General features: G+C 58.9%; 3 protein-coding genes across 4 annotated transcripts; 2 read left to right on the top strand and 1 right to left on the bottom strand.

Annotated features, from left to right (window-relative positions):
- Positions 1-8,782: 8,782 nt before the first annotated feature.
- Positions 8,783-11,365, bottom strand: LOC142840974 (putative bifunctional dTTP/UTP pyrophosphatase/methyltransferase protein). Of its 2 annotated transcripts, XM_075957653.1 has the most exons (6): positions 11,222-11,358; positions 10,964-11,095; positions 10,797-10,844; positions 10,603-10,667; positions 9,493-9,699; positions 8,783-9,067 (listed from the first exon to the last, which is right to left on the bottom strand). In XM_075957653.1, exons 1-6 carry the CDS (start codon positions 11,312-11,314, stop codon positions 8,875-8,877), a joined length of 738 nt encoding a protein of 245 aa, XP_075813768.1. In that variant the 5' UTR covers positions 11,315-11,358; the 3' UTR covers positions 8,783-8,874. The 2 variants fall into 2 exon arrangements, with proteins under 2 accessions (XP_075813768.1, XP_075813769.1); XM_075957654.1 differs by lacking the exon at positions 10,797-10,844 and having other exon boundaries at positions 11,222-11,365.
- A 2,836-nt stretch (positions 11,366-14,201) lies between these two features.
- Akap17a (A-kinase anchoring protein 17A) lies at positions 14,202-20,368 on the top strand. Its single transcript, XM_075957655.1, has 5 exons — positions 14,202-14,258; positions 14,944-16,097; positions 16,672-16,820; positions 17,925-18,165; positions 19,366-20,368. The coding sequence occupies exons 1-5, from the start codon at positions 14,207-14,209 to the stop codon at positions 20,155-20,157; spliced, it is 2,388 nt and encodes a 795-aa protein (XP_075813770.1). The 5' UTR covers positions 14,202-14,206; the 3' UTR covers positions 20,158-20,368.
- A 655-nt stretch (positions 20,369-21,023) lies between these two features.
- On the top strand, positions 21,024-26,517 carry LOC142841102 (acetylserotonin O-methyltransferase-like). Its single transcript, XM_075957851.1, has 8 exons — positions 21,024-21,137; positions 21,678-21,841; positions 22,689-22,829; positions 23,169-23,237; positions 24,204-24,322; positions 24,855-24,998; positions 25,577-25,699; positions 26,306-26,517. The coding sequence occupies exons 1-8, from the start codon at positions 21,054-21,056 to the stop codon at positions 26,515-26,517; spliced, it is 1,056 nt and encodes a 351-aa protein (XP_075813966.1). The 5' UTR covers positions 21,024-21,053.
- Positions 26,518-27,601: the final 1,084 nt, after the last annotated feature.

The following is a 27,601-nucleotide window of genomic DNA, read 5'->3' as shown; positions in this document are numbered from 1 at the left end:
AGCACCCAGCACCCCAAGCACTGAGCACCAAGCACCAAGCACTGAGTACCGAGCACTGAGCACTGAGCACCAAGCACCGAGCACTGAGCACCAAGCACCGAGTACCAAGCACTGAGCACCGAGCACTGAGCACCAAGCACCGAGCCCCAAGCACTGAGCACCAAGCACTAAGCACTGAGCACTAAGCACTGAGCACCCAGCACCCCAAGTACTGAGCACCAAGCACCAAGCACTGAGCACCAAGCACCGAGCACTGAGCACCAAGCACCGAGCACTGAGCACCGAGCACTGAGTACCAAGCACTGAGCACCAAGCACTGAGTACCAAGCACTGAGCACTGAGTACCAAGCACTGAGCACTGAGTACCGAGCACCGAACATTGAGCACTGAGCACCAAGCACTGAGCACCGAGCACCGAACATTGAGCACTGAGCACCAAGCACTAAGCACCAAGCACAGAGCATTGAGCACCAAGCACCAAGCACCAAGCATTGAGCACTGAGCACTAAGCACTAAGCACCAAGCACTGAGCACCGAGCACCAAACACTGAGCATTGAGCACCAAGCACTGAGCACCAAGCACTGAGCACCAATCACTGAGCACTGAGCACCAAGCATCGAGCACTGAGCACCAAGCACCGAGCACCGAGCCGTAAGCACCAAGCACCAAGCACCGAGCACTGAGCACCAAGCACTGAGAACCAAGCACCAAGCACTGAGCACTGAGCACCTGGGCTACTGAGTACCGAGCACCGAGCACCAAGCACTGAGCACTGAGCACTGAGCACCAAGCACCGAGCACTGAGCACCAAGCACCGAGTACCAAGCACTGAGCACCGAGCACTGAGCACCAAGCACCGAGCCCCAAGCACTGAGCACCAAGCACTAAGCACTGAGCACTAAGCACTGAGCACCCAGCACCCCAAGTACTGAGCACCAAGCACCAAGCACTGAGCACCAAGCACCGAGCACTGAGCACCAAGCACCGAGCACTGAGCACCGAGCACTGAGTACCAAGCACTGAGCACCAAGCACTGAGTACCAAGCACTGAGCACTGAGTACCAAGCACTGAGCACTGAGTACCGAGCACCGAACATTGAGCACTGAGCACCAAGCACTGAGCACCGAGCACCGAACATTGAGCACTGAGCACCAAGCACTAAGCACCAAGCACAGAGCATTGAGCACCAAGCACCAAGCACCAAGCATTGAGCACTGAGCACTAAGCACTAAGCACCAAGCACTGAGCACCGAGCACCAAACACTGAGCATTGAGCACCAAGCACTGAGCACCAAGCACTGAGCACCAATCACTGAGCACTGAGCACCAAGCACCGAGCACTGAGCACCGAGCACCGAGCACCGAGCCGTAAGCACCAAGCACCAAGCACCGAGCACTGAGCACCAAGCACTGAGAACCAAGCACCAAGCACTGAGCACTGAGCACCTGGGCTACTGAGTACCGAGCACCGAGCACCAAGCACTGAGCACTGAGCACTGAGCACCAAGCACCGAGCACTGAGCACCAAGCACCGAGTACCAAGCACTGAGCACCGAGCACTGAGCACCAAGCACCGAGCCCCAAGCACTGAGCACCAAGCACTAAGCACTGAGCACTAAGCACTGAGCACCCAGCACCCCAAGTACTGAGCACCAAGCACCAAGCACTGAGTACCGAGCACCGAGCACCAAGCACTGAGCACTGAGCACCAAGCACTGAGCATCCAGTGTACTGAGCACCAAGCACCGAGCACCAAGCACCGAGCACTGAGTACTGAGCACCAAGCACCAAGCACTGAGCACAGAGCACCAAGCACTGAGCACCAAGCACTGAGCACTGAGCACCAAGCACCAGGCACTGCACCAAGCACTAAGCACCAAGCACCAAGCACTGAGCACCAAGCACCGAGCACCAAGCACTGAGCACCGAGCACCAAGCACTGAGTACCAAGCACCAAGCACTGAGCACCAAGCACCGAGCGCCGAGCACCGAGCACCAAGCACTGCACCAAGCACTGAGCACCAAGCACCCAGGGCACCGAGCACTGAGCACCTGGGGTACTGAGTACCAAGCACCAATTAATAAGCACTAAGCACTGAGCGCCGAGCACCAAGCCGCAAGCACTGAGCACCAAGCACCAGACACTGCACCAAGCACTAAGTACCAAGCACCTAGCACCAAGCACTGAGCAATGAGCACCAAGCACTGAGCACCAAGCACCGAGCACCGAGCACTGAGCACCAAGCACTGAGCACCGAGCACCGAGCACCAAGCACCGAGCACTGAGCACCGAGCACCAAGCACTGCACCAAGCACCAAGCACTGAGCACCAAGCAAAAAGCACCAAGCACCGAGCACTGAGCACCAAGCACCAAGCACCAACCACTGAGCATCCAGTGTACTGAGCACCAAGCAGTGAGCACCCAGGGTACTAAGCACCAAGCACCAAGCACCGAGCACCGAGTCTCCCGTCGCCCAGGCTGGCCGCGAACGCGACCCAATGAAAATTCGTCTGAGAAACACTGAGCGCAGCACCCGGGTCACCCAGCACCCAGCACCCAGCCAAGAAAAAAAATAATAAAATGAATATTAGAAAGTAAAATATTTAAAAAAACGAATTTTACCGATTATTGAAATGAAAATAAATTTATTTTAATTAAATTAAATTAAAATCTAAATTAAATTAAAATATAAATTAAATTAAAATCTAACTTAAATTAAAATCTAAATTAAATTAAAATATAAATTAAATTAAAATCTAAATTAAATTAAAATCTAAATTAAATTAAAATCTAAATTGAATTAAAATCTTAATTAAATCAAAATCTAAATTAAATCAAAATCTAAATTAAATTAAAATCTAAATTAAATTAAAATCTAAATTGAATTAAAATCTTAATTAAATCAAAATCTAAATTAAATCAAAATCTAAATTAAATTAAAATCTTAATTAAATCAAAATCTAAATTAAATCAAAATCTTAATTCGTGTTGATCAAAAGTTAATGAAATCAACATTTTAATTAGTTTTCCCTAAAAAGAAATAAAATGAAAACGTGACTGTTATTAATTTTAAAACTTTAATTTAATGATGATTATATTAAAACTAAAATGATTTAAACGAATTCAATAAATCAAATTTAATGATTTAAATGAATTTAATAAATCCGACGAAATTAAAATCAATTCATTTTTGTTAAAGTTAAAAGAAACTCATTTTAATTAAGTTAAATTCATTAAATTAAATGGATTTTAATTAAATTAAAATAATAAATATAAATCAAAATATGTAAATATAAATTAAATAATAAATATTTAATTTTAATAATTAAAAAATAAACATAAATTAAAATATAAATATAAAATAAAATATAAATTAAAATAATAAGTTCGTCTTCGTTAAACTAAAATTAAAATGAATTCATTTGAACTCAATTAAAATCTTAATTCGTGTTCATTAAAACTTAATTAAATCAAGATTTTAATTAATTTTACCTCAAAAGAAATGAAATGGAAATGCTCATGATATCAAAATACTTGTATTTTAATTAAATTAAAATAAACTCATCTCACCGAACTCACATTAAAATCGTATGCAATTAAGGGACCTTGGAGCGTTTTTAACTTTGATTTCAAAACTTTTTTAAAATGGGTTTTAATTAACTTTAATTGAGGTAAAATAAAAATAAGAGTTGAATTAGGTTAAAATCAAACTAAATTAAAACTAAAATTTTAACTATATTAAGATCAAATTAGGTTAAAGTTCTAATTACATTAAACAAAAATCAAATTAAGGTTCTAAATACAAGGAAATCAAATTAAAATTCTAATTACGTTGAATTAAAATTAAATTTCTAATTTCATTAAATAAAATTAAATTAAAATTCTAATTACATTAAATTAAAATTAAATTAAATAAAATTAAAGTTCTAATTGAATTAAGATCAAATTAAAATTCTAATTACGTTAAATAAAAATTACTAAAGTTCTAATTGCATCAAAACGAAATTAAAATTCTAATTACATTAAATTAAAATTAAATTAAAGTTTTAATTGCCTCGGCCCGCTCTTCCCGGGGTCCCGAGTTCGAGTCCCGGCGACCACATGGGCGTGAGGAGGAAACGATAATAAATAAAATAAAATAATAAAATAAATGAATAAACAAGATAAAATAGAGTAAGAAATGAGTAAAACAGAGAAATAAAAGGAAAATAAAAAATAAATATGAAACAGAAAATAAATAAAAAATAGTAATAAATTCGCAATGATTAAATTCGTAATAAATAATATAAATATAAATATAATAGTCAACATTTGACTCAATAAATAAATATATTTTTTAAGATAAAAAATAAATATGAGACAGAAAATAAATTAAAAAATCCGTAATAAATTCAAAATAAGTAAATAATTTCATAATAAATTATAATATAAATATAGTAGTCAACATTTGGTTGAATAAATAAATATACTTTTTAATTAATAAATATATTTCATTCGATTGAATAAATAAATTTATATTTAAAAAAAACTGACCTCAGCCCATTGCGCGTGGGGGTCCTGGAAACTAATTTTTTTATATCATTTTAATTAATAATTCGTTTATGATTAGTTTTATATCGTTTTATTTTGGTGATTTGAACTGTGGACTTGATCAGGGCGATGATCACGGATTTAATTTTTACACAATGGTTTATTCGATTATGATTATTATAAATTTAATATTTTAATATAATTATTTTTCTATTTTTACAAATTTAAATTTTACATAATTAATTTTTATTACTATGAATTTAATTTTTATACAATGGTTCCTTCTGTTGTCATTATTATAAATTTAATTTTTTAATATTTTTTTTATTTTTATAAATTTAAATTCTACATAATTAATTATTTTATCATTACAAGGTTAATTTTTATGACATAGTTATTTCTTTTTATTATTAATTATCATTATTTTATTACAAATTTAATTTTTATAACATGATTACTTCTTATTTATTTTTACAAATTTAAATTTTACATAATTAATTCTTTTATTATTACGAATTTAATTTTTACACAATGGTTCCTTCGATTATTATCATTATAAATTTAATATTTTAATATAATTATTTTTTATTTTTACAGATTTAAATTTTACATTATAATTAATTCTTTTATTATTTATTATTATGATAAATTTAATTTTATAACATCATGATTATTTATTACTAATTATCGTTATTTCATCACAGATTTAATTTCTACCCCCGTTCGGAGCTCAGGACTGGGTGCTCGGTGCTCGGTACCCCTGGGTGCTTAGGACTCAGTGCTTACGGATCGGGGCTCAGTGCTCGGTACCCGGTGCTCGGTGCTCAGTACCCCGGGTGTTCAGTGCTCGGCACCCTAGGTGCTCGGTGCTCGGTACCCCGGGTGCCCAGTGCTTAGTACTCAGTGCTTACGGATCGGAGCTCAGTGCTCAGTGCTCAGTAACCTGAGTGCTCAGTGGTCAGTACCCTAGGTGCTCAGTACCCCGGGTGCCTGGTGCTTAGGACTCAGTGCTTACATATTGGAGCTCAGTGCTCGGTGCTCAGTACCCTGGTTGTTCGGTGCTTAGTACTCAGTGCTTACGTATCGGTGCTCAGTACCCCGGGTGCTCAGTGCTCAGTATTCAGTGCTTACTGACCCGGGTGCTCGGTGCTCACCCAGTACTCAGTGCTTACGGATCGGAGCTCAGTGCTCAGTGCTCAGTAACCTGAGTGCTCAGTGCTCAGTACCCTAGGTGCTCAGTACCCCGGGTGCCCGGTGCTTAGGACTCAGTGCTTACAGATCAGAGCTCAGTGCTCGGGGCTCAGTACTGGGTGCTAGGAGCTCAGTACCCCTGGGTGCTCAGTACTCAGTGCTTACGGATTGGTGTTCAGTGCTCAGTGCTCGGTACCCGGTGCTCGGTGCTCAGTACCCTGGGTGCTCGGTGCTCGGTACCCCTGGGTGCTTAGTACTCAGTGCTTACAGATCGGTGCTCAGTACCCCTGGGTGCTCAGTGCTTAGGACTCAGTGCTTACGGGTCGGTGCTCAGTACTCAGTGCTCGGTGCTTGGTACCCCTGGGTGCTTAGTACTCAGTGCTTACAGATCGGTGCTCAGTACCCTGGGTGCTCGGTGCTTAGGACGCAGTGCTTACAGATCGGTGCTTAGTGCTCGGTGCTCAGCTCAGTGCTCGGTGCTCAGTACCCCTGGGTGATCAGTACTCAGTGCTTACTGACCAGGTGCTTAGGACTCAGTGCTTATGGATCGGAGCTCAGTGCTCAGGACTCAGTGCTTATGGATTGGTGTTCAGTGCTCGGTGCACAGTACCCTAGGTGCTCGGTGCTCAGTAACCTGGGTGCTCAGTTCTCAGTGCTTACGGATCGGTGCTCAGTACCCCTGGGTGCTCAATGCTTAGGACTCAGTGCTTACGGATCGGAGCTCAGTGCTCGGTGCTCAGTACTCAGTACTTACGGATCAGGGCTCAGTGCTCGGTGCTCAGTACCCTGGGTGCTCAGTGCTCAGTACTCAGTGCTTATGGATCGGAGCTCAGTGCTCGGAGCTCAGTACCCCGGGTGCTCAGTGCTCAGTACCCCGGGTGCCTGGTGCTTAGGACTCAGTGCTTACAGATCGGTGCTCAGTACCCCTGGGTGCTCAGTGCTTAGGACTCAGTGCTTACGGATCGGGGCTCAGTGCTCGGTACCCAGTGCTCGGTGCTCAGTACCCCGGGTGTTCAGTGCTCGGTACCTCTGGGTGCTCAGTACTCAGTGCTTACGGATCGGGGCTCAGTGCTTGGTGCTCAGTACCCTGGGTGCTCAGTGCTCAGTGCCCAGGGTGCTCGGTGGTCAGTACTCAGTCCTTACGGATCGGTGCTCAGTACCCCTGGGTGCTCAGTTCTCAGTGCTTACGGATCGGTGCTCAGTACCCCTGGGTGCTCAGTGCTTGGTGCTCAGTACCCCGGGTGCCTGGTGCTTAGGACTCAGTGCTTACAGATCAGAGCTCAGTGCTCAGTACTCAGTGCTTACGGATCGGGGCTCAGTGCTTGGTGCTCAGTACCCTGGGTGCTCGGTGCTCAGTACCCCGGGTGCTCAGTGCTCAGTACCCTAGGTGCTCAGTACCCCGGGTGCCTGGTGCTTAGGACTCAGTGCTTACGGATCGGAGCTCAGTGCTTAGTGCTCAGTACCCCGGGTGCTCACTGCTCAGTACCCTGGTGCCCGGTGCTTAGGACTCAGTGCTTACGGATCGGGGATCAGTGCTCGGTGCTCAGTACCCTGGTTGCTCAGTGCTCAGTACCCCGGGTGCTCAGTGCTCGGTGCCCTGGGTGCTCGGTGTTCAGTGCTCGATGCTCAGTGCTCAGTACCCCAGGTGCCTGGTGCTTAGGACTCAGTGCTTACGGATCGGAGCTCAGTGCTCAGGACCCTGGGTGCTCGGTGCTCAGTACCCCTGGTGCTAAGGACTCCGTGCTTACAGATTGGTGCTCAGTGCTCGGTGCTCAGTACCCCGGGTTCCCGGTGTTCAGTGCTCAGTGCTTATGGATCGGTGCTCGGTGCTCAGTACCCTGGGTGCTCGGTGCTCAGTACTCAGTGCTTACGGATCGGTGCTCAGTACCCGGTGCTCAGTACTCAGTGCTCGGTGCTCAGTGCTTGGTGCTCAGTACCCTGGGTGCTCGGTGCTCAGTACCCCAGGTGCTCAGTGCTCAGTACTCCGTGCTTACGAATTGGAGCTCAGTGCTCGGTGCTCAGTACCCCGGGTGCTCGGTGCTTAGTAAACTAATAAATTAGCAATAAATTAATAATAAACAAAAATAAATAAATTCACGATAATCAGATAAATTCGTGATAAATAAATTAAAATAAATAATTTCACAAAAACTAAATCAACAAATTAGTAATAAAATAATATAAATAAATCAATAAATTGGTGACAAATTAATAATAAAATTCATCACAGGAAAATTAATAGATTATTAATAAATTCATAAAAAAATAAATTCATAATAACGAAACTAATAAATTAGTAACAGATTGATAACCAATGAATTCAAATAATGATAAATAATTTCATAATAAGTAATTTAATAAATTAGCGATGAATTCATAAAAATTAAGTCCATGAGTAAATCAAGAAATCGATAATAAATTAATAACAAATAAATCCATCGTAAGAAAATATAAAAATTAGTAATAAATTAATAGTGAATACAAATAAATTCATAATAACTGAATTAATAAATTAGGGATAAATTAAAATCGAAAAAATTCATAATAAGCAAATTAAAGAATTAGAGATAAATTAATAATAAATTCATTATAAGTAAATTAATTGATTAGTAATAAATTAATAACAAATTCATAAGTAAATCAATAAATTAGTGATTAATAACAAATAAATCTATGAGTAAAATAATAAATCAGTTATGAATGAATAACAAATAAGTTCGTAATAAATAAATTAATAAAGCAGCATTTAACTATTAATAAACAAATAAATAATAAGTGACTTAATAAATCAGTAATAAATTAATAATAGAAGTAAATAAATTCATGACAACTAAATTAATAAACTATGGATAAATTCATAATTAATAGTAAATTAACAATAACTAAATTAATAAATTAGGGATAAATTAATAACAAATAAATTAATAAAAAACTAAATTAACAATAAACACACGAGCGAGCGAGCGAATGAAGAAACAAGAACCGGGAACGACGACGACGATTCTGCGACCCAAGGATTTATTTTCAGGTCAGGGGTCAGGGGTCAGGGGTCAGGGGTCAGAGGTCAGGGGTCACCGAACGGGAGACCGCTCGCTCTCGAGTCCTTATCGGCGGCGGCGGCGACCCCGGGGTCGCAGGTTGCGGTGGGGTCACGGCGATGCCGAGGACGACGTCGCCGCGGGGTCGGGGGTCGCAGCGGGGTCGGGGGTCGCCCCCAGCATGCCCTGCAGCTCGCGGCAGAAGCGGTTCAGCGGGAATCCCACGGCGCCCAGGAAGTCGCCCTCCGCGCGCTCCACCAGCATCGCGCCCAGCGCCTGCAGCGCGTACCCGCCGGCCTTGTCCCTGCGCGGGGGGCGGGGTTGGGGGCGGGGCCGCGTCAGGGACACGCCCACGTCCCCGGGACACGCCCACTTTCCCGGGGGAAAAATGGGTGGGGAGCGTGGGGCTTCGCGGGTTGCGTAGGAGTTCGGTGTCCCGTTTTTTTCCTGCTACGACGTCACGGGGCCCCGCCCATTCGTGGGGTGACATCACAGGCCCCGCCCCTCACGCGATGACATCACCGCAGGCCCCACCCACTCCTGGGACACGCCCACTCTCCCAGGGGAGGGGAATGGGCGGGGAGCGTGGGGCTTTGCAGGGTGTGTAGGAGTTCGGTGCCCCGTTTTTTTGCTATGATGACATCGCGGGGCACCGCCCCCTAACCGTGACATCACAGGCTCCGCCCCTCGCGCGATGACATCACCGCGGGCCCCGCCCCCCGCGCTCACATGGGCTCCCCGCTGTCCACATAGTCGCGCAGCAGCTCGTCCGTCAGCGCCGAGAAGGTCACCCGCGTCTCCTCGTGGAATGAGGTCACTTCCGGGTCGGGGGGCGGGGCCCCGGGGTCGCGGGGGTCGTCGGGGTCGGAGGGCGGCGTCGGCGGGAAGAGGACGATGGCCACGGCCGTGATGACGCTGTGCTCGCGCCCGCTCAGCCTGCGGGGTCACACGGGGGTCAAACGGGGGTCAGACAGGGGTCACACGGGGGTCAGACTGGGGTCACACAGGTCAGACTGGGGTCACACAGAGGTCAGACTGGGGTCACGTGGGGGTCAGACTGGGATCACACAGAGGTCAGACTGGGGTCACTCGGAGGTCAGACTGGGATCACACAGAGGTCAGACTGGGGTCACACAGAGGTCAGACTGGGGTCACACACAGGTCAGACTGGGGTCACACGGGGGTCAGACTGGGGTCACACGGGGGTCAGACTGGGGTCACACACAGGTCAGACTGGGGTCACACGGGGGTCAGGCCCACACCTAACAACCCCCTGACAAATCATAAAAAACCCAGACCACGCCCCTAAACACTAGGCCCCTCCCCTCCCAAAGGCCCCGCCCTCTCCACAAGCCCCGCCCCTCCCTAGGCCCCGCCCACCATCACCAGGCCCCGCCCCTACTATTCTACAGGCCCTGCCTTCTCCATCCCCAAGCCCCACCCCCTCTGCACCAGCCCCTGCCCACTAGGTCTCCAGATCCCCGGACCCTCCGTCCCAGGCCACGCCCCTCCGCCCCAGGCGCCGCCTTCTCCAGCCCCAGTCCCCGCCCCCCCATCCCCAGTCCCCGCCCCCTCCGTCCCAGGCCCCGCCCCATCCCCAAGCCCCGCCCCCTCCATCCCCAGGCCCCGCCCCCTCTCCCCAGGCCCCGCCTTCTCCAGCCCCAGTCCCCGCCCCCCCATCCCCAGTCCCCGCCCCCTCCGTCCCAGGCCCCGCCCCATCCCCAAGCCCCGCCCCCTCCATCCCCAGGCCCCGCCCCTCCGTCCCCAGGCTCCGCCCCCCGCCCCCAGGCCCCGCCCCTACATCCCCAGGCCCCGCCCCCATCACCAGGCCCCGCCCACCGGCGCAGCATCCGCATGGCGTCCTCCTTGTCCCGCGGTTTCTCCAGGATCAGCCCGGCCACGGCCTAGGGGGGGGGGAGGGGGCGTGGTCAGCGCGAGGGGCGGAGTCACCATGAGGGGCGTGGTCTCCGCTAGGGGGCGTGGTCAGCCCTGGGGGCGTGGTCGCCGCGAGGGGGCGGGGCCTCCGTCCTCACCACCACGGTGTCGGCGCCGATGACGACATCCGGGGTCCGCTGGTCTTTCTGCGAGGGGCGGGGGAGAGTAAAGAGGAGGATGACGTCAGTGGGCGGGGCCCGGGGTTGACGGACAGCCGCGCGGGCCAATGGCCGCCGCCGCCGCCGCCGCCGCCGCCGCCGCTCACCTCGCGCAGGCGCAGCGCCACCTCCAGCGCCTTCCGCCGCGCGTTCTCGCGGGCGTACGCGTGCGGGGTCGCGAAGGTCGCGGGGTCAAGGGTCTCCGGGAACCGGGAGGGCACGACCTCGAACCGGAGGCCCTGCGGGTCAGAGGTGAAGGGTGAGGGGTGAGAGGTCAGAGGGTCAGAGTCCCGGCCAAGCCCCCGCTCGCGCCCGTCCCCGCCCCCTGCCCCGGTTCCGATCGCGGACGACCCGGAAGTGGTCACCGTGTAGCCCAGGATGTCCCGCCTCCTCGGGGATGCGCTCGCCAGCACCACCCGCCGCCCGTGGAGCCGCCGCAGCACCGGGGTCAGCGCCATGGCCCCGGCTACACGGCACTTCCGGTGCCCGCGCGGACGCTTCCGTACGGACGAACGCACTCAGGGCGGCTGCGGAGGAAAACATGGCGGCATCCATCAGAGAACTTCCGTACGGAGCGGAGGCTGCGGTTCCCGATCCCACGCTTGGAATTATGCCGTACAGCCGGGGACTGCGGTGAAAACATGGCGGCCCCCATACGGGAACTCCGGTTCGCAGACGTAGCTTCCGTACGGACGAACGCGCTCAGGGCGGCTGCAGAGGAAAACATGGCGGCCCCCATCGGGGGAAGCTTCCGTACGGAGCGGAGGCCGCGGTTCCCGATCCCTTGGCGGCCGCCGTACAGCCGGGGATTACGGTGAAAACATGGCGGCCCCCTATCAGGGAAGTTCCGTACGGGGCAGAGCGCGCGTTTCCAGCCCCTCCCTTGGGAGCCGCCGTACAGGCGAGCAGTTCGGTGAAGACCCGGCAGCCCTGAACCTAAAAGTCCCGTCCGCAAGAGCGCTTCCGGGTCAGAGGGCGCGGGTCCCGCGAGCTCCGTTCCCCGGCCGGTGCCGTACAGGCGGGGACTCCGGTGAGAGCCGGGCAGCAGCCGTAGGAATAGCGCTTCCGGGTCAGAGGGCGCGAGTCCCGCGGTCTTTGCTGGACCCCGATTCACCCCGCCAGCGCCCCGGAACCAAAGCGCCAGGTCCTCAGCGGAAGGGGAACATCCGGCGGAAGCGGACCCGAACGGCACGGGCGCCCCCGTTGCTCCGTTAACATCGCTGGCGGAGGCGCCGGCGCGGCGACCCCGAGGCGGACGGATTTTTTTCCGCGGGTCCGGACAGAACCGGACGTCCGGCCTGCGGAACTTTTGTCGCGCGCCCCAAACCGTTCCGGTCGTCTCACGGTACATTTTTCGCGAGCCCGGAAGCGCAACCGAGTAGTTCGTCCGGCGCGGTCCTTTTTCCGCGAGTCCTTTGTTCCGCCGATCTTTTTTCGCGCGTCCTGAAGTGGAAGCGCTTTCCTCGGCCCGCGGAACTTTTCTCGCAAGCCCAATTTTTTTTTAGCGAGTGCAGAAGCGCGTCAGTCGGCCCGCGGAACGTTTCTCGCGCGTCCCACGGCTGGCGGAATTTTTTTTCGCGCACCCGGAAGCGGAACCGAGGTCCTAGGCCGCCGGTACTATTTTCGCGCTCCCGGAACCGGGGCTTTGACTGTGCGGAACTTTATTCGCGCACCCGGAGGCGGGACCGCTTTCCTCAGACCCCGGAACTTTTCTCGCGCGCCCAAAACCGCGGTGGGGAAGCGGCGGGAGTTTTCTGGCGCGCCCGGAGGCGGAAGTGCTTCCCTTATCCAGCGTTACTTTTCTCGCGCGCCCGGAACCGCGGCGCTGACCGTGCGGAACTTTTCTCGCGCGCCCGGAGGCGGAAGTGCGTCACCGGGATCCGGGCGCCCGGCGGGCAGCGTCGCAGGCGGACGGAGCGGCGGCCACAGAGGAGGCCGCGGACGGGGACGGAGGCGGAAGCGGAGCCCGGGCCGGTGAGTGCGGACCCGGAAGTCGCCCGTCCGCCGCTGGGCCCGGATTGAACCGGTTCGGAGCGGATTCGGGCGGTGGACGGGAGAAGGGAAGGAAGGGAGCCGGGCCGCTGGGGCCGAGGAGCGGCGGGGGCGGGGCCATGGGGGCGGGGCTAGAGAGGGCGCCCAGTAGGGGGCGGGGCTCAATATGGTGGGGGCGTGGCCACTAGGAGGGGCGGGACTACTGGACGGGGGGGGATTGGCCAAGACGGTGGGGAGGGCGGGGCTACAGGGTAGGATGGGGCCTACATGTGGGCGGAGCCAAAGAGACGGGCTGATTAGGGGGCGGGGCCAGAAGACAGGACAGGGAATTGGCTGATGGGCGGGGCTTATGACTGGGCGTGGTTAGCGGCAAGGACGGGGCGGGGATTGGTTTGGGATTGAGTGGGCGTGGCCTGGGTGAGGGGCGGGATTGAGGGTGGGGCTTAGGAAGGCGGAGCTACAGGGCAAGAGGAGGGGATTGGCTGGGGTGGTGGTGGAGAAGGCGGGGCTTAAGCGATTGGGGCGGAGCCAAAGGGCAGGACAGGGATTGGTCATGAAGACGCGGTGGGCGGAGCCATAGGGCAGGAGGGGTGGGGATTGGCCGCAGTGGTGGTAGGGGCGCGGCCTGTGTGAGCGGGTGAAGAGGGAAGGGCGGGGCCTCTGCCATGGGGGCGGAGCCAGAGGTCAGGATGATGTGGTGGGCGGAGCTAGAGTGCAGTAAGGCAGCGGTGTTGGCTGGGAGGGCGGGTCTCACCTTTGGGGGCGGGGCTACAGGGCAGGATGGGGACAGAGATTGGCAGGTCTGTCAGAGAGGGCGGGGCTGACAGCTGAAGGGGCGTGGCTACAGGACAGGGATTGTCCAGGATGAGGTTGTGGGCGGAGCCATAGTGCAGTACAGGGAGGGGGGTTGGCCAGGAGGGCGGGGCTCACCTGTGTGGGCGGGGCTAGAGAGCAGGACGGGGGCAGGGATTGGCAGGTCTGTCAGAGGGGGCGGGGCTGACACGTGAAGGGGCGGGGCTACAGGACAGGGATTGGCCAGGATGGTGGGGGGGCTTGGCCTGTGTGAGGGGTGAATTAAGAGGGCGGGGCCTCGGCGATGGGGGCGGAGCCAGAGGGCAGGACGGGGACGAGGATTGGTCCTGATGACATGGTGGGCGGAGCTACAGTGTAGGGACGGGGGATAGGCTGGGAGGGCGGGGCTGTCCTTGGGGGCGGAGCCAGAGGGCAGGTCGGGGACACGGATTGGTCCTGATGATGTGGTGGGCGGAGCTACAGTGTAGGGACAGGGATAGGCTGGGAGGGCGGGGCTGTCCTTGGGGGCGGAGCCAGAGCGCAGGACGGTGATGAGATTGGTCCTGATGACGTGGTGGGCGGGGCTCCCCAGTGGGGGCGGAGCCGGAGGGCAGGACGGTGATGTGATTGGTCCTGATGAAATGGTGGGCGGGGCTACCCAGTGGGGGCGGAGCCAGATGGCAGGACGTGGACACGATTTGTCAGGAGGATGTGGTGGGCGGGGCTCCCCAGTGGGGGCGGAGCCGGAGGGCAGGACGGTGATGAGATTGTTCCTAATGACATGGTGGGCGGAGCTCCAGCTCAGGACAGGGATTGGGCAGGATGTTGGGGGCGTGGCCTCAGACTTGGGGCGGAGCCAGAGGGCAGTACGGGGACACGGATTGGTCCTGATGATGTGGTGGGCGGGGCTGTCCTAGGGGGCGGAGCCAGAGGGCAGGTCGGAGACACAGATTGCTCCTTTTGACGTGGTGGGCGGAGCTCCAGCTCAGGACAGGGATAGGCCAGGAGGTTGGGGGCGTGGCCTCAACCTTTGGGGCGGAGCCAGAGGGCAGGACGGGGACAGGGATTGTTCCTGATGACGTGGTGGGCGGAGCTAGAGTGTAGGGACGGGGATGGGCTGGGAGGGCGGGGCTGTCCTTGGGGGCGGAGCCAGAGGGCAGGATGGGGACACAGATTGGTCCTGATGATGTGGTGGGCGGAGCTCCGGGTCAGGACAGGGATTGGGCAGGACGGCCCGGTGGGCGTGTCCCTCACCGGCCCCGCCCCTCACTGCCGGCCCCGCCCCCTCTCCCCCCCCCCGCAGCCATGTCCATCGTGCACGACCCCTCGGAGGCGGAGCCGCTGTGCCCGGCGCTCGGCCTCTACCTGAAGCCGATCACGAAGCTGGCGATCAGCGTGGCGCTGCCCCCGCTGCGGCCGCCGGGGAAGTCGATCTCCAACTGGGAGGTGATGGAGCGGCTCAAGGCCATGGTGGCGGGGGCGGGGCCGGACGACGTCGCCGCGGCGGAAGGGGGCGGGGCCGGGGGCGGAGCCCAGCCGCCGCCGCTGCCGCACGCGCAGTTCTCGTCGCTGCGCATCGCCAAGAGCACGCTGGACTTCATCCGCTTCGAGGCCGAGGTGGAGCAGCGGGCGCTGGTGCGGCCGTTCCTGGCGCGGCTCGACGGCCGCAGCATCAAGCTCGCGGGGTTCGCAGACCCGCTCCGCGTGCGCGCCGCCGAGTTCCGCCCCGACGCCCCCTCCCGCCACGACTGGGACGCCTTCTTCCGCGACGCCGCAGACATGAACGAGACCCGGCCCGGCGAGAGGCCCGACACCATCCACCTCGAGGGGCTGCCCTGCCGCTGGTTCGCGCCCCGCGGCGGCCATGGCGAAGCTGCTTCCGCCAGTACTTCATCCACTTCCGCCAGGAGTGAAGCCACTTCCGCCAGTACTTCCGCCAGTACTTCGTCCACTTCCGCCAGGAGTGAAGCCACTTCCGCCAGCACTTCCGCCAGTACTTCGTCCTCCACTTCCGCCAGGAGCGAAGCCACTTCCTCCGGCACTTCCGCCAGTACTTCGTCCACTTCCGCCAGGAGCGAAGCCACTTCCTCCGGCACTTCCGCCAGTACTTTCTCCGCGTCCGCCATGGCGTCGTCCTCCCTGTCGGCCGCGTCGGAGCGCCCGAGCGAGGCGCTGCTGCGTCAGGCGTTCGCGGCGTTCGGCGAGATCCGGCAGGTGGACATCCCGATGCTGGACCCGTACCGCGAGGACATGACGGGCGGCGTGGGCGGCGGCGGCGTTGGGGGCGGGGGCGGGGGCCGCGGCTTCCACACGTTCGGCTGGGGCGGCGGGCTGCACTTCGAGGCCTACGTGCAGTACCGCGAGTACGCGGGGTTCGTGCGCGCCATGGCGGCGCTGCGGGGCGCCAAGCTCATGTACAAGGGCGAGGACGGCAAGGCGGTGGCGTGCGGCATCAAGGTATGACGTCGTCGGGGGCGGGGCCACGGGGGTGATGTCATTGGTGGGCGGGGCTGATATCACCGTGGGGCAGGGCCGCGGGGGCGAGGTGATGTCATCGGGGGGGTGGGGTGTAGGACTGGGGTTCAAGGTGATGTCATAGCGGGGGGCGGGACTCGGGTGCGAGGTGATGTCATCCAGGGGCGGGGCTTGGGTTCCTGGTGATGTCATCGTGGTGGCGGGGTTTAGGACTGGGATGCGAGGTGATGTCGCTGCAGCGGATGTGAATCTCGGCCGGAAACGGCGATGTCACCGTGGGCGTGGCCACAGCGCCATGGCGACATAATAGTATGCGGAGTCAGGACGGTGATGTCATCGTGGGGGCGGGGCCTTAGGGGCTCGGGTTCGAGGTGATGTCAGTGTGGCCGGCGTGATTTTCAGTGGGAAACAGCGACGTCGCCGTGGGCGTGGTCACGTCGCCATGGCGACGGGCCGGTGGGCGTGGCCCCCGCGATGACGTCGCCCGGCCCCGCCCCACGATGACGTCACCCCTTGGCCCCGCCCCCACGATGACATCACCCGGCCCCGCCCCCAGGTCTCGTTCGACGCCACCAAGCACCTGAGCGAGGCCTCGATCCGGCGGCGGCAGCTGGAGCGGCAGAAGCTGCGGGAGCTGGAGCTGCAGCGCGAGGAGCAGAAGCGGCGGGAGCGCGAGGCGGAGGAGCGGCGGCGGGCGGAGGAGCGGTGAGGGTCGCGCGGGGTCACGGCGGGGTCGGGGGGTCAGGGGGCGGAGCTACGCGGGGGCGGGGGCGGGGCTACGCAGGGGCTGGGGGAAAGCCTTCGTCTCATCCCTGTTCATGATTCTGTCTGAGGGACTCTCATGGATATGCAAATCAGCTCATGGATATGCAAATCGTAGTATGTAAATTGCCCCCATTGCGTGCGTATGCGTGAGAGGCTTTGGCCACTCGTGCGTGTTCGGCTCGTTGTATGCAAATGACCCGTGGGACATGAATATGCAAATCTCGGTATGTAGATGAAGTCCTGGCTGCTCATGAATATGCAAATCGTAGCATGTAAATTGCCCCCATTGCGTGTGTGTTCTGCTTGTTGTATGCAAATGACCTGTGGGACATGAATATGCAAATCTCGGTATGTAGATGGGGTCCTGGCTGCTCTTGCATATGCAAATCGTAGCATGTAAATTGCCCCCATTGCGTGCATATGCAAACGAGGCTTTGGCCGCTCCTGTGTACAGCTCGTAGTATGCAAATGACCTGTGCCCCATGAATATGCAAATCCCACCATGCAGTCGAGACCTTGGCGAATCATGAATATGCAAATCCCACCGTGCAGTTGAGACCTTGGCGAATCATGAATATGCAAATCACAGCACAGGAAGGATTCCCCACCCCAAGCTTTCCCATTTGGTCCACGCGGAGCATTCTGGGAAATGTAGTCCTCAGGGCCCAGACGCCCCGCCCCTCCCCCCAGGCCCCGCCCCCGATGACCTCACCTGCTCACCACGACCCTGTATGACCCCGCAGAGCATTCTGGGAAATGTAGTCCAGAGCACCCAGAGGCCCCACCCCTCCCCCAGGCCCCGCCCCCGATGACCTCACCCTCTCATCCCCACGCTGTATGACCCCGCAAAGCATTCTGGGAAATGTAGTTCAGAGCACCCAGAGGCCCCGCCCCTCCCCCAGGCCCCGCCCCCGATGACCTCACCCTCTCATCCCCACGCTGTATGACCCCGCAAAGCATTCTGGGAAATGTAGTTCAGAGCACCCAGAGGCCCCGCCCCTCCCCCAGGCCCCGCCCCCGATGACCTCACCCCCCCCCCCGCAGGAAGCAGAAGCAGCTGGAGCAGCAGCAGCGCGAGCGCCGCCGGGAGGAGAAGCTGCGCAGGCGCGAGCAGCGGGCGCGGGACCGGGAGCAGCGTCGCAGCCGTCGGCGGGCGGAGAAGCTGCAGGCGGAGGAGCAGCGGCGTCTGCAGGAGAAAATCCGCACCGAGGAGCGGAAGCTGCTGCTCGCCCAGCGCAACCTGCAGTCGATCCGGCTGGTGGCGGAGCTGCTGGGCCGCGTGGAGGTGCGTGCAGATGGTGTCACACGTGTGCGCGGCGTGCGAGATGTCCGCGTGTGTGCGTGTATACAGGGGTGTCACACGTGTGCATCGTGTCTGACTGTGTATACATGGGTGTCACACGTGTGCGCGGCGTGTGCGAGATGTCCGCGTGTGTGCGTGTATACAGGGGTGTCACACGTGTGCATCGTGTCTGACTGTGTATACATGGGTGTCACACGTGTGTGCGGCGTGTGCGAGATGTCCGCGTGTGTGCGTGTATACAGGGGTGTCACACATGTGCACAGTGTGTGAAATGAAACATCGTGTCTGTGTGTGTGTATACATGGGCGTCACACGTGTGCGCGGCGTGTGCGAGATGTCCGCGTCTGTGTATACAGGGGTGTCACACGTGTGCGCGGCGTGTGTGTACACAGGGGTGTCACACGTGTGCGCGGCGTGTGTATACATGGGTGTCACACGTGTGCGCAGAGTGTGAGATGTCCGCCACTGTGTGTGTATACACGGGTGTCACACGTGTGCACTGTGTGCGAAACATCCGCGTCTGTGTGTATACAGGGGTCTCACACGTGTGTGCGGTGTGTGAAGTGTCTGCGTCTGTGCGTGTATACATGGGTGTTACACGTGTGCGCGGCGTGTGCGAGATGTCCGCGTGTGTGCGTGTATACAGGGGTGTCACACGTGTGCATCGTGTCTGACTGTGTATACATGGGTGTCACACGTGTGCGCGGCGTGTGCGAGATGTCCGCGTGTGTGCGTGTATACATGGGTGTCACACATGTGCACAGTGTGTGAAACATCGTGTCTGTGTGTGTGTATACATGGGCGTCACACGTGTGCACGGTGTGTGCGAGATGTCTGCGTCTGTGTATACAGGGGTGTCACACGTGTGCGCGGCGTGTGTGTACACAGGGGTGTCACACGTGTGCGCGGCGTGTGTGTATACAGGGGTGTCACACGTGTGCGCGGCGTGCGAGATGTCCGCATCTGTGTGTGTATACATGGGTGTCACACGTGTGCACCGAGTGCGAAGTATCCAAGTCTGTGTGTGTATACATGGGTGTCACACGTGTGCACAGTGTGCGAAACATCCGCGTATGACGTCTGTGTGTGTATACATGGGTGTCACATGTGTGCGCGGCGTGCGAAACATCCGCCTGTTCCTTCGTGCGGGTCCCGAGTGCGAGTCCCCCATCCCCCCCGCAGGCCGCGAAGCTGCAGCAGCGCGAGCGCAGCGAGGAGCGCCGTCGCCGGCAGCGGCAGGAGGAGCGGCGCCGCCTGCAGGAGGCCGAGCTGCGCCGCGTGGAGGAGGAGAAGGCGCGGGCGCTGGGGCTGCAGCGTCGCGAGCGCGAACTCCGCCAACGCCTGCTGTCCCTGCTGCTCAGCCGACGCCCGGACGCCGACGCCGCCGACGCCTCGAACCCGGACCCCGCCGACGCCGACCCCGCGGCCGGACGCCACGCGGGCGCCGCCGACGACCTCCTGCGGCCCGTGCTCGACATCCTGCACCGCGTGACCCACGCGCGGGCGCCGCCACCGCCGCCGCAGCAAGACTCGAACCCAGACCCCAAGGCGCCCGCAGCGGCGACGACGGCGGCGCCCACGCAGGTGCTCGCGTGCATCCGTGAGAACGCACCGCCCAAGCCAGGCGCGGACGCCGCGGCGCCACCACCACCACCGCCGCCACGCGACCGCGGCGACCACGACAAATGCAACCGCGAGCCCGAGTGCGAACGACGCTCGCGCAGCCGCGGCGACGGCAACGGCGGGGAGCGGCCACGGCAGCACCGGAAGCGCGCGCACGCGGACGGCGACGAGGACGCGGAGGAGGAGGACGGGGAATCGCGGGACCCCGAGCGCGAGCCGCGGCGGCAGCGACAGCGTCGGCGCCGCGAGAAGGACGAGGAGCGCGGCCGGGAGCGGAAGCGCAGCCGCCACGGGCGCCGCTCGCGGTCCAGGTCGCGCTCGCCGCGCAGGCGCAGCGCGTGGAACCGGTGAGGGCGGCCGCCGGGCATGCTGGGAAGACGCCGCGGGCGCCACCAGGCCGGGTTTTGGTTCCCGTTACGGTTTTTTTTTTATTTTTTTTCCCGCCCCGGACGCGAGTTCGAGTCCGCCGCCGCCACGCACGCAGACGCTGGGATTGGCGGGAAACCGCGGGCGTCACGTGACCGCGTGGACTTCCTGTGTTCAATAAAATCGTTTCCCCTGCGCCCGGCGTCTGTGGTGTCGTCTCTGCGCGGGGTCCGGGTGCTGGGTGCTGGGTGATGCGGGTGCTGGGTCATCTGGGTGCTGGATGCTGAGTCCTATCTGCTGGGTGAACTGGGTGCTGGATGCTGAGTCGTCTGGGTGCTAGGTAAAGACAGTGCTGGGTGACTTTGGGTGACCTGGGTGCTGGGTCATCCTGGCGCTTGGTCATCTGGGTGCTGGGTGCTTGGTTCAAGGTGATCTAGGTGCTGGGTGATCTGGGTGCTGGGTGGTGCAGGTGCTGAGTCCTGGGTGCTGGGTGAACCGGGTGCTGGGTGCTGAGTCTACTAGGTGCCAGGTAAAGGGGGTGATGGGTGGCCTGGGTGCTGGGTGTGTTGGGTATTGGGTGCTTGGTGCAGGGTGATCTAGGTGCTGGGTGACCCGGATGCTAGGTGATCCAGGTGCTGGGTGCTGTGTCATCCGGGTGCTGTGTGCTGGGTGATACGGGTGCTGGGTCTGTTGGGTGCTTGGTGCAGGGTGATCCAGGTGCTGGATGCTGGGTGATGCGGGTGCTGTGTCACCCAAGTGCTGGGTCTGCTGGTTGCTAGGTGACCCGGGTGCTGCCCTCAGTCCCCCCCCCAAGCCCGGCCGTCACCGGCTCCAGCCGGCTCATCCCGGATTGACCCAGTTCCCAGCACCCGGGGCCGAAGATGGCGGAGGCCGCGGACGGGAACCCGGAGGACGGGGATTTCCGCCTCCTCATGGACTACGCGCACGGCTTCATGGTCTCGCAGGTGGGTGCTGCGCTCAGTCCTCCCCGAGGTGCTGGGCTCAGTTTACCCAGAGTGAGCTTCTGGGCACGGAGTCTCTTCCCTGGGTGCTGTGTGCGCAGTTCCCCGGGTGCTGAGCTTAGTCTCTACTGTGTCCTGTGCCGCATCCCCCTGGGTGCTATACTTAGTCCTTTTCTGGGTGCTGCACTGAGTCTCCCTCATGGGCAGTTCCAACTCCCTTAAGAGTCAGGTGCTGGGTGCTGAGTCACCCCGGGTGCTGCACTGAGTCCTCCCCCATCCCCAGGATGGTGCTGGGTACTGTGTCCCCCGGGTGCTGCGCTCAGTCCCCCCGGGTGCTGCGCTGAGTCCCCCCGGGTGCTGCACTCATTCCCCCAGGTACCACGTCCCCCCGGGTGCTGCGCTCAGTCCCCCCAGGTGCTGCGCTCAGTCCCCCCGGGTACCACGTCCCCCCAGGTGCTGCACTCAGTCCCCCCGGGTGCTGCACTCATTCCCCCAGGTACCACGTCCCCCCGGGTGCTGCGCTCAGTCCCCCTGCCCCCCCAGGTCCTCTTCACGGCCTCTGACCTCGGCCTGTTCGAGGCCCTGGCCCCGGGTCCCCTGGAAACCGCCGCGGTCGCCCGGGCCCTGGGTTCGAGTCCTCGGGGGACGCGGCTGCTGCTGGACGCCTGCGCCGGGCTGGGGCTCGTGAGGGCGGAGGACGGCGGGGGCGGAGGTGATGACATCATGGGGGGCGGGGCATGGGCGCCGGCGAGGTCATAGGGGCGGGGCCTGTGAAGGTGATGACATCATGGGGGCGGGGCCTCGGTGGAGGAGAGGTCATAGGGGGCGGGGCCTGGGGAGGTGACATCACATGGGGCGGGGCCTGGCAGTGATGATGTCATAGGGGCGGGGCCTGGGGTGGTGATGACATCACAGTGGGCAGGGTCTGGGGTGGTGATGATGTCATATGGGCGGGGCTACGGGTAGCGATGACATCATAGGGGTGGGGGACTGTTGTGATGACATCATAGGGGGCAGGACCTGGGCTTTGGTGACATCACCGGGTTGGGGCCTGAGTCGGTGACGTCATTGGGGGCGGGGCCTGGGCTGCAATGATGTCACAGGAGAGGGGCCCGGAGGTGATGTAGTCATGGGGGCGGGGCCTCGAGAGGACGACGTCGCTGCATCCTGAGCCCCGCCCCCATGACATCACCCTCTCCCCGTCCCCGCCCATATGACATCACCCTCACCCGTGGCTCCGCCCCCAATGATGTCACCCTCACCCGTGGCCCCGCCCCCAATGGCGTCGCCATCACCCGAGGCCCCGCCCCCAATGACATCACCCTCACACAGGCCCCGCCCCCTCTCCCCGCAGGCCCCGCCCCTATGATGTCGCCCTCACAGGCCCCGCCCCTATGACGTCATTCTCAGACGTGGCCCCGCCCCCAATGACATCGCCCTCGCCCGTAGCCCCGCCCGTATGACATCACCCTCACAAGGCCCCGCCTCCAATGACATCACCCTCACAAGGCCCACCCCCTATGACGTCGCCCTCACCCAGGCCCCGCCCCCTCTCCCCGCAGGCCCCGCCTTCGCCCTCACGCGTCTCTCGCGCCTGTTCCTGCTGGCGGGCAGCCCCCTGTCTCAGCGCTCGATGCTGCGCTACCTGGCGGGGACGACGGCGCGGTGCTGGGGCGAGCTGGGCGGGGCCGTGCGGTAGGGGCGGGGCCTCGGGGTGGGCGGGGCCTCAGGAGGGCGGGGCCTGCGGTGTGGGCGGGGCCTCGGGGTGGGCGGGGCCGTGCGGTAGGGGCGGGGCCTGCGGTAGGGGCGGGGCCTCGGGGTGGGCGGGGCCTGGGGCGAGGGGCGGGGCCTCGGGAGGGAGGGTGGGCGGGACCAGGGGTGGGTGGAGCTGTGCCATGTGGGCGGGGCCTGCGGCTGGGGCGGGGCCTGGGGTGAGGGGCGTGGTCATGGATGGGCGGGGCCTGCGGGTCCGTCTGTGAGCCGAGTGCTGAGTTCTCCCATCATCCTTTGGGCCTCCCCCGGCCCCGCCCACAGGGAGGGGCGGAGCCAGTACGCGCGCGCAGTGGGCGTGGCCACGCGGGAGCCGTTCGAGGCCATTTACAGGTGAGGTCGTCGGGACTGTCAATCACTTCCGTGTCTCCGCCCTCCCTCCTGTCAATCACCTGTGTCCCCGCCCTCCTGTCAATCACCTGTGTCCCCGCCCTCCTCACACGAGGCCCCGCCCCTCACCCACGAGGGCCCCAGTGTCCTTTCTGTCACCACTTCCTGTCGCGGACGCCAGGAATGCTGGGAAATGGAGTCTTAGTCGGCTACATCATGCAACTGACGCATGGCACCATGGGAAACGTAGTCCTCATAGCCACTTCCTGTCCTACACAGCCACTTCCTGTTCCTGACGCACAGCACCATGGGAAATGTAGTCCCCATAGCCACTTCCTGTCCTACACAGCCACTTCCTGCCCCTGACCCAGGGCACCATGGGAATTGTAGTCACCCATAGCCACTTCCTGTCTTACACATCCACTTCCTGCCACTGACACAGGGCACCATGGGAATTGTAGTCACCCATAGCCACTTCCTGTCTTACACATCCACTTCCTGTCCTGCACAGCCACTTCCTGCCGCTGACACAGGGCACCATGGGAAATGTAGTCACCCATTACCACTTCCTGTCCTACGCAGCCACTTCCTGCCGCTGACACACGGCACCATGGGAAATGGAGTCTTAGTCTTAGCCACATCATGCAACTGACCCACGGCACCATGGGAAATGTAGTCCCATAGCCACTTCCTGTCCTACGCAGCCACTTCCTGCCACTGACCCACGGCACCATGGGAAATGTAGTCCCATAGCCACTTCCTGTCCTACACAGCCACTTCCTGCCCCTGACACAGGGCACCATGGGAAATGTAGTCCCATAGAGCCAGGACCAGGAAACCCGCTTCAAATCCACCCCCGAGGCCCCGCCCCTCATCCGATGCCCCGCCCCTCACCCGAGGCCCCGCCCCTCACCCGAGGCCCCGCCCCTCACCCGAGGCCCCGCCCCTCACCCGAGGCTCCGCCCCCAGGTCCCGCGCCGAGCGCCTGCTCTTCATGCGCGCCCTGCAGGACACGTGGAGCGTCTACGGCGCCCGGGTGCTCACGGCCTTTGACCTCTCGGAGTTCAGGGTCATCTGTGATGTCGGCGGTGAGACCCACGCCCGGGTGCTGTGCTGAGTCCTCTTCCCTGGGTGCTGCGCTGAGTCCTCCTCTTCCCCGGGAGCTGCGCTGAGTCCTCCCCTCCCCTGGGTGCTGCGCTGAGTCCTACCCTCCCCCGGGTGCTGCGCTGTGTCCTCCCCTCCCCCCGGGTGTTGCCCTAAGTCCTCCCATCCTCTGGGTGCTGTCTGAATCATTTTCTCTCCCCGGGGTGCTGCGCTGAGTCCTTTATTCACCCCAGTGCAGCACTGAGTTCTCCCCACACTCGGGTGCTGCACTGAGTCCTCCCCTCCCCTGGGTGCTGCGCTGAGTCCTCCCCTCCCCCGGGTGCTGCGCTGACTTCTCTCCCCCGGGTGCTGCGCTGAGTCCTACCCTCCCCCGGGGTGCTGCGCTGAGTCCTCCCCTCCCCTGGGTGCTGCGCTGAGTCCTACCCTCCCCTGGGTGCTGCACTGACTCCTCTCCCCCGGGTGCTGCGCTGAGTCCTCCCCTCCCCCGGGTGCTGCGCTGAGTCCCCCGCCCCACAGGCGGCTCCGGAGCCCTGGCCACGGCCTGCGCCCGCCTCTACCCCGCGAGCTCCGTGTCCGTGTTCGACACCCACGACGTCGTCGCCGCCGCCCGCGCCCATTTCCGGCGCCCACGGGGGGACCCGCCCATCCGCTTCCTGGGAGGTGGGCGAGGGGCGGGGCCTGGGGCGGGGCACTTCCTGTTCCTGTCCGGGCACTTCCTGTTCGTGTCCGGGCACTTCCTGTTCCTCTCTGGGCACTTCCTGTTCCTCTCTGGGCACTTCCTGTTCCCGTCCGGGCACTTCCTGTTCCTCTCCGGTCACTTCCTGTGTCTGGTGGGCGGGACCCCGCTCCGCCCGCCTGTCAATCAGGCATCAGGGATGGGATTTCCCGCCCCCTGACCCGGCTGACCCCGCTCCATCCACCTGTCAATCACGCACTGGGGATGGGATCTTTCGACCCCAGAAGCCCCGCCCTCTGACCCCGGTGACCCCCAGGCAACTTCTTCTGGTCCCCGATCCTCCCGCCTGTCAATCACGCATCGGGAAAATGGAGTCTTAGCCACTTCCTGCCACTGACGCACGGCACCCTGGGAAATGTAGTCCCATAGCCACTTCCCGTCCTACGCAGCCATTTCCCGACCCCTGACCCCGGAGGCCCCGCCCCATGACCCCGGGGATGGGATTTCCTGACCCCGGAAGCCCCGCCCCCTGACCCCGCCCTCCGACCCCGCCGACCCCCAGGCGACTTCTTCCGGTCCCCGCTCCCGCGCGCCGACCTCTACATCCTGGCCCGGGTCCTGCACGACTGGACGGACGCGGACGCCGCGCGGCTGCTGGGGAGGATCGGGCGCGCGGGCGGACGGGGTCAGCGGGGGGCGGGGTCGGACGGGGGTCGTGGAGGTCACGGGGGGGGACCCGGGGGTCATAGGGGACACAGAGGTCGCCCAGAGGTCACGGGGGTCACATAGCAGTAACAGTTCAAACAAAGGTCATGGAGTTCATGGGGTCACTGAGGGGGTCATCTAGGGGTCACGGAGGTCACACAGAGGTCACCCAGGGATTACGGAAGTCACGGAGGTCGCAGAGGAGTAGCAGAGTTCAAGCAAGGGTCATGGACCTCGTGGGGTCATGAGGGGGTCACTGAGGGGGTCACAGAGGTCACCTATGGGTCACTGAGGTCAAGGCGTCACCGAGGTCACACAGTGGTCTCCCAGAAGTCATGAGGACACAGGGTCACAGGGGTCACAGAGGTCACACAGAGGTCACCAGGGTCAAGGTGTGACAGAGGTCACACAGAGGTCACCGAGAGATTACAGCGGTCACAGAGGTCAACCAGAGGTCATGGGGTCAAGGTGTCACAGAGGTCAAGGTGTCACCAAGGTCACACAGGGGTCACCAAGGGATTACGGGAATCACAGAGGTCACCCAGAGGTCACGGGGTCACCCCAGCTGTCTCCCCGTCGCCCCCAGGCTCCGCCCTCCTCCTGGTCGAGGCCGTGCTGACCCCCGGGGGCCGCGGCCCGGCGCGCGCGCTGCTGCTGTCGCTGACGATGCTGCTGCAGACGCGCGGCCGCGAGCGCACGGAGGCCGAGTTCCGCGCCATGGCCGCCACCGCCGGCTTCGCCCACTTCCAGCGCCGCCCCACTGGGGGCGACCTCGAGGTCATGCTGGCCAGGAAGTGAGGTCATCGGAGGGGAGGGGCGGGGCCAATAAAGCCACTTCCTGTGTGCGTGTGAGGATCACTTCCTATCCCTCCGAGACCCACTTCCTGTCCATCCGGGACCCACTTCCTGTCCATCCGGGACCCACTTCCTGTCCCTCCTGGATCTACTTCCTGTCCACGGCCTCAGGGAATGCTGGGAAATAAAGTCTTCGGGGCCCCTGGGAAATGGAATCCAGTCCACTTCCTGCCACGGACGCACGGGATGCTGGGAAACGTAGTCCCTTAGAGCCAGGGCCCAGACACCCACTTCCTGTCGCCACCGCACAGCCCTCTGGGAAACGGAGTCCCATGGCGCGTGATGATCCCGCCCTCAGACAGGAAGTGGGTGTCCTCCCGCCCCCCACAGGCAGGAAGTGCCCAGGATGACCCCGCCCACCTGCCAATCACCGGACACAATGACGTCATCAGTAGGCGGGGCCACCCCGACGTTGATTGACAGCCACGCACACCAACCGGGCTCAAAAATACCTTTTCCTTTATTGGCGGGCGATGTCCCCGGGCCCCGCCCCCTCCCGCCCTCCGCGGGCGGCGACGTCACTTCCTGTGATGTCATCATCGGGGGGTCGGGGGTCACAGGGGGGCGGGGCGATCTCTCTACATGGTAGAAAATGGAGTCACGTGACGGATGGCGTCAGGCGAGGGCGGGCGGAGGGGGCGGGGCCGCGCGGAGGCCCCGCCCCGCGGTGACATCATCACACGGGAGGGGAGGGGGAGGAGGCACGAGGCGCGGAATGGCTGGAGGCGGCGACGTCATCGGGCGGTGATGTCATCATTCGGTGATGTCATCAGGCAGCGACGTCATCGGCGGTGATGTCATCGATGGTGATGTCATCCATCGTGGCCCCTGCGCCGAGATAGCGGAAACCCCGGGGCCGAAGGCGTCCATGGTTGGGCCTGCGGGAAGAAGGGGCGGGGCCGGGTCAGTGTGGGCGGGGATATGCAAATGAACCGGGCCAGGGGGGGAAATTAGGGAGAAATAGAAAATTTAGGAAATTGATAAATTTAAAAAATTTTTTTCAGATCTTGGGGAGGGGAAAGAACCG

This window comes from Microtus pennsylvanicus, chromosome X, assembly GCF_037038515.1.
Source record: "Microtus pennsylvanicus isolate mMicPen1 chromosome X, mMicPen1.hap1, whole genome shotgun sequence".
Lineage (NCBI taxonomy): Eukaryota > Metazoa > Chordata > Mammalia > Rodentia > Cricetidae > Microtus > Microtus pennsylvanicus.
This window is presented reverse-complemented; position numbering and strand designations above follow the sequence as displayed.